At 32.3% G+C, this 5685-nt stretch overlaps 2 protein-coding genes across 2 annotated transcripts; one reads left to right on the top strand and one right to left on the bottom strand.

Annotated features, from left to right (window-relative positions):
- The first annotated feature begins 869 nt into the window (after positions 1–869).
- LOC141435090 (uncharacterized) lies at positions 870–3187 on the top strand. Its single transcript, XM_074097634.1, has 2 exons — positions 870–1106; positions 1898–3187. The coding sequence occupies exons 1-2, from the start codon at positions 1010–1012 to the stop codon at positions 2059–2061; spliced, it is 261 nt and encodes an 86-aa protein (XP_073953735.1). The 5' UTR covers positions 870–1009; the 3' UTR covers positions 2062–3187.
- Positions 3159–4674, bottom strand: LOC141435089 (NADH dehydrogenase [ubiquinone] iron-sulfur protein 6, mitochondrial-like). Its single transcript, XM_074097633.1, has 3 exons — positions 4409–4674; positions 4031–4207; positions 3159–3346 (listed from the first exon to the last, which is right to left on the bottom strand). Exons 1-3 carry the CDS (start codon positions 4529–4531, stop codon positions 3281–3283), a joined length of 366 nt encoding a protein of 121 aa, XP_073953734.1. The 5' UTR covers positions 4532–4674; the 3' UTR covers positions 3159–3280.
- Positions 4675–5685: the final 1011 nt, after the last annotated feature.

Here is a 5685-nt window from a genome sequence, read left to right as displayed (position 1 = left end):
AAAACTCGAAACTCGAAGTTCGTGTCGTGCGGTCCTGGACACTATTACTATTTAATACGAGAGCGAGAGGGACGGTACGATAAAACTTCGTGTTTCGAGTTTCGTAGTAGCCCTGCAGACACGATAATATACGAGACGATACATTCAGTCTTATCCTTCAAACTGCAGGGCTACTCCGAAACTTGAAACTCGAAGTTCGTGTCGTGCGGTCCCTCTGACACTTATACTATTTAATACGAGAGCGAGAGGGACCGCACGACACGAACTTCGAGTTTCGAAGTAGCCCTACTGAGTAGACTTGTTTTTTTGGTGCAGATTGTTTTATACAGGATGTTTTCGTGTTTATCTCTTCTATTTACTCGCCTGCAGCGGGGCTCTCACATCACCTGTATCTATCTGCAGATAAAGTACTATACCATATTTATATGGCAGATATTATACACAGATCAATTTTTATACGCAGATAAGATCTTGCCATCTTACTATACGTCGGTGCCCACAGATACATCACGATAATATGTTCTTTTTTTTTAATTAAATTAAAAGCTGTTTATTTCAATAAAAAAATACACGTACATTTCATTAATTAACTACTAATCCTTAATTAATAGGAATGTTGCAGTCAATGTTTATAATTTTACTTGATTATTTGGAATGAATGGATACAATCATTATAATTTTAATATTTTACTCTGAGTAGGTAGGTATACAATTTTTATTTATTTTTAGGGAGCGATATTGACAGATATGCGTTCATATACAGATATCTTATCGTATCTGCTGTGTGTGACACGCTTTAGCGTTTAAAACGTGCCTTTAAAATGCGAAGCAGCGAGTGTCTATGAATAGTCACTTGATACTACTCTATCTTGGTTATTACTTTTGACAACTACGCTGAAGGATACCGCGGACTACACATCACGAATTGTTTTCTTTTCCTTTCAGCTTTGTTTAAACAAATAATTAATGATATTGTAATTGTTCATTTTATCATATTGTTGTATCAATCATGGCTGGCCAAGATAACACCAAACCTAATCAAGAAAAAAGTGATACTGGTTCTGAAATCATCACCGAAGAAAGTACTGATGAAAATATAATTCAAGGTGAAGTTTCTAGTTTTGTTTGATATTAAATATTCTTTGGGATAAAACTATCCTATACCCCGTTTAATTTAAGGTTTGAATTAACGGTCAAATTGTAACACTTTTCTCGGTATTTCGAACACAAATGTACTAAAAATACGTACATGTACATTTATTAGCTGTATTTGTTATGTTTTTATCATAGAAGTTAACACAATTTTAAATAGTTTCCTTGTTTCATTTAAAAATGTGTCCAAATTTTACCATTAACTTTCAAATGTTAAAATAAATAGTGTATATCCTTCCCAGGATTCTGGCTCCATACACACATTTACTTTACTTTCTTTATAATAATGTATAATATCTAATAGAAGTATGGATATTTTTTTAATTATATATTATTTTGAAGTATTAATGTAATTGTGCAAAAATAGGTTATTTGCTAACAATTTCTTTTAACAGTTTATTTGCAGAGTTGATTGTACTTGATTATGTATTGTTTACCTTCAGAGCTTTGTACATGCTCTAAATTTCAAATCAAAATTATTCAAATAAAAAACAAGGCAAAAAAAGGCAAATAAAAAACTGACTTTAACATGACATGATAATAAGTTTGAGGGACAATTACATGTATATAATTTGCAGTTAGGTGTAATAATTTATTTCATAATCCCACACCTTCAGAATGTATAGTTGGTATCCTTTGTGTGTTCAAATCAATTTATATTGGTTACATGCTGGCTATATTTTTATTTTATAATATTTCTAAGTGTTATAAATTATAACTGAATACTTTTTTCTTGTACTTTCAGAATATGATATGCTTGATTCAAAATTGGATGAGCTAAATACAGCATTGGATTTCCTTGAACAGAAAAATGATGACATTCATCAGAAGTTAAAGGAACTACTGCAGTCCAATATTGATATTAGACAGCAACTACAAAATGAGAATTTAGCATCTAGTAACAAATAATATGTCAAACCTTATTTTTGGCTTAATACATTATTTATAATACATATAAATATATTCATAGCCATTAGTTTTGTTAAAATTTTTACAGATATAGTGAATAATATATTCCCATCAAGAAAAGTCGGATCCTAATTGGAACACAACAGCACCTCAATTGTCAATCAATTATTGTATAAAATGACTGACAGTCTGATATCCATTAATATGGAACTTTATTATTTAATGTCAACTGTCAAAACGGCTGTACGATGGGAGCTAATTATAAAAGCATGATAAATACAAACTCTTCCAACAATAAATATGACAAAACCATTATGCGCTACATCTGAACAGTATTATAATAGAAGTTTAATAATACTGAACTATTTCCAATATTAATAATATTATTGTTCTGTAAACTCTTGCATTCAATAACCTTGTCTACAATACACTTTTCTTTTGTTATTATTCAAAATAGTATAATAAAATTGTACATTGGAAATGATATTTGGCTAAACTGCTAGACAGTATATATATACTCAGCGGCACAAAATTTGACCCACTCTCCTCTACAAAATTGCCTATTCTGCATACATTTGAGGGCCATATTTTTTGCCGCTCTGTATATATTGGTTTTAGTTGAAATGCAATCAGGGGCACATAGTACACCATAATTTAAATCTTTAATGTAAACATACTTATGACATTGATATTAAAAGGATGTCAATTATTAAGTTAGATTTCTTGATTATTTGAGCTCTAATAATACAATAGCATAGCATTAAACAAATAATGTTCCTCAACCTGTTGGTAGCTGGTGGCAATGGTTAGTACCATGAACTTGAAGTTAAGAACATTTAATTTTGTTGAATGCTAATTAAGTCGTCCTAATGTAATTAATACCTTTAACCATGCTTTCTTCTATATTCTTGTATATATATTGGAAATCTCAAAAACTGCTCCAATGATTTCGATGAAATTCTGTATGTGGGGGTTTTCAGGAATGATAAATCAATCAAACTTAGTCTTATCTCTGGTAAAACGCTTATTATAGTTTTAGCCCAAGCAAAGCTCGGTCGCCCAGATACTTGTCCTAAAATGTACACTGAAACACTTAGTTATGTAAATAAAGTTATTTATTCCACCATGCTGTGATTTAATTTTAATCTAATAACAAAGAAAAGCTACACACTAGTGACGAGAAATAAGTTTCTGTGTAAATTTTCTACCACAGCAATTTTTAGTGGTTGTTTGTTTTTTCAAAGCGCAGTCCGCAGTAACCGCAGGAGTGATCACCAGGCTTGTCCTGAAATATGTTGAGTAAAGAAATGTTAGTTATTAAATACTATCACTGCTAAACATTGGTAACATGTGACCAATAAAGACAAGCTAATAATAAAGACAGAAAATGGAATTCTATGTTTTATTAAGCTTCATATTGAAGACATTGAAAATGAAAATCAACTAGTTTTTGGTATAACTTGGTGTCCACTTTCTGGAAAATCAAGGAAGCTCTGGGAAGCTCAAGGTGGTCAGGGAAATTTGCTAGAAATCCAAAAAGTCAGGGAAAAAACTTGTGATTTCCCAAAACTTAGCTTGATATTTTGACACCAGTTGGTCCAGTTCTGGGCAACATACCTATTATAGAGTGGCACCATAAGAACAGTCAACAAAAAGTGAGCATGTTCAGTGTGCAGTGAATTTCCATTATCAGGTCTAGCTTAGCATCTTGGGCAGTAAAAAAAAAATCATGTGTCATATAACCTGCTTTGAAATCTACAAGATTGGTCAGGGAAACTTAGAAATGTGGTCAGGAAATATCCAGGATTTTGTTTTTTGATTTGTAGTGGACATCCTGTAAATAAACTTGTTTTTTTTTTACTTAACTAACTATATTTAGACAAGGAGTAGTTGAATGCTGAACTTTAACTTCTTTATTTGTAGCAACTGACTACTCTTCAAGATTGCAAAGCATACATCAAATGCTTACCAAATTAATGTAAACTCTTGGGTGTCCTTCAGGGCCACTGCCACCGTCACACCATACTACTCTTTTAGTCACTTGCTTTGGTGGGACCGAGGCTATCAGATTTGCAGCCCAGCTGTGATTCACTTGTTTTGGAGCATTAGTGAACCTCACCATTCTGTAGTCATCAGAGTCCCATTTCTGTAAAGTTTACTACAGTATTTGTAGAAAAATTTAAGCATTACTGTCAAGAGCAGTTTGTTGTAAAAATTTCAGTCAAAGCTGTTATATAATAACTCATTTGTGGTCAAATTAACTCCCGTGATTGTAGCACATTAAGATATTACGTATTATAATAAAATTAACAATGTTATTTTGTAACAATAAATCAATTTTTATTACTTGGCCTGTGTGAGTTTGCACGTCTTCCGTTTTATCAATGCAAACGAAGCGGCGTAACAGCGGATTCACGCTTTTAGATGGGATTTTTTTAAGTAATGGGGACAACCTGATATTCAAACTCATTGTAAATAGCTTTAAGCTAAATTAAAAATATTTAATTGCTTATCAGCTCAAGAAACAATAATTTCAGATCAAATCAAACCCAGTTTTTTACCCGACTGCCCGAAGGAGGGTTACGTTTTTTACGTTTGGTGTTTGACAGTGACAGCAGACGACAGTCAGTTTTTTTTTTCTTCCGAACGAAGACAAAAGTATCTAATTCATGCAACCGAATATGCATTTGGCACACAAATAATTTTAAACCTGGATTAACAAATAGGATATTTTTTATGCTAGAAAGTCAAAAAGTTCTCTGGTAACAGCGAGGACGTCATATTTTAAAGACCTTTGTATGGTAAGTACCAAAATACCTAAGTAATAAAAAACGATCGATGCCACAACACGTCAGTGTTGAATTTAAAATTTTAGAACCGTGAGCGTGGAAAAGTGAATTTGGCCGTCCTTGCTTAGCACATAAAATTCATGCAATTTGTAAAAAATAGGGTTGTTTTCTCAACATATTCCCTTTAGTGTAAGTGCTGCCTGAAGCACGTGCCTCCTTAAATCCGGGGTTCCGCCACGCTCATTCTCTTAGCTTACCATTTATTTATGTGGAGTACCTAGTAGAAGGTTAAAATAACAAGAGAGTACCATCACATCGGTTTGATCTGCTTTAACTTACTTTGGTAACAATGGTGTAAAAGTAGAAAGTTATACCTAATAATACCTTATAACATATTTCTGCTCTTTTTTAGGTCGTCGGTAGGTATTTAATTTGATTTACAGCAGTTACAAGAACGATGTTAATATCCTCTGAAACTTAGTTACTAAATATTATCCCTCTATCCCCTAGCCCCAACTCTGAGGAATAAATGTATTCGCTTTTATAATACCGTGCACATCGAATCATCGAATTTTCTGGTTTATATTATAAGTATCCCAATCATGAGATGTCCCTTTACTAATTTTTTCTAGGTTCACCAGTATAATAAGCCTTTGGGCTTGCTTTGCGTGGCGAAATTAGTACAAAAACATTCTTTTTTATTCATGATGCTTGTATAATGGAAACTATCAATTCCAAAATGGACTAAGTAAATAAATAAAATAAATTAGTCGAAAGGTTTATTAATAAGTATCACAACTTAACAAAAAATAATTTCAAAAATACTTAAAAATGT

Source organism: Choristoneura fumiferana, chromosome 14, assembly GCF_025370935.1.
Source record: "Choristoneura fumiferana chromosome 14, NRCan_CFum_1, whole genome shotgun sequence".
NCBI lineage: Eukaryota > Metazoa > Arthropoda > Insecta > Lepidoptera > Tortricidae > Choristoneura > Choristoneura fumiferana.
Note: the sequence above shows the minus strand (reverse complement) of the source record. Positions and strands in the feature narration are given on the sequence as shown.

Excerpts from the sequence above, each read along its gene's own strand:
- LOC141435089 (XM_074097633.1), bottom strand. The coding sequence starts at position 4,531 with ATGAGTTTGAATATCAGGTTGTCCCCATTACTTAAAAAAATCCCATCT. Across the intron at positions 4,208-4,408 it reads TGCAAACTCACACAGGCCAA|AAATGGGACTCTGATGACTA; the intron begins GTAATAAAAATT and ends TAAACTTTACAG. Across the intron at positions 3,347-4,030 it reads CAAGAGTTTACATTAATTTG|GACAAGCCTGGTGATCACTC; the intron begins GTAAGCATTTGA and ends AACATATTTCAG.
- LOC141435090 (XM_074097634.1), top strand. The coding sequence starts at position 1,010 with ATGGCTGGCCAAGATAACACCAAACCTAATCAAGAAAAAAGTGATACT. Across the intron at positions 1,107-1,897 it reads TGATGAAAATATAATTCAAG|AATATGATATGCTTGATTCA; the intron begins GTGAAGTTTCTA and ends TTGTACTTTCAG.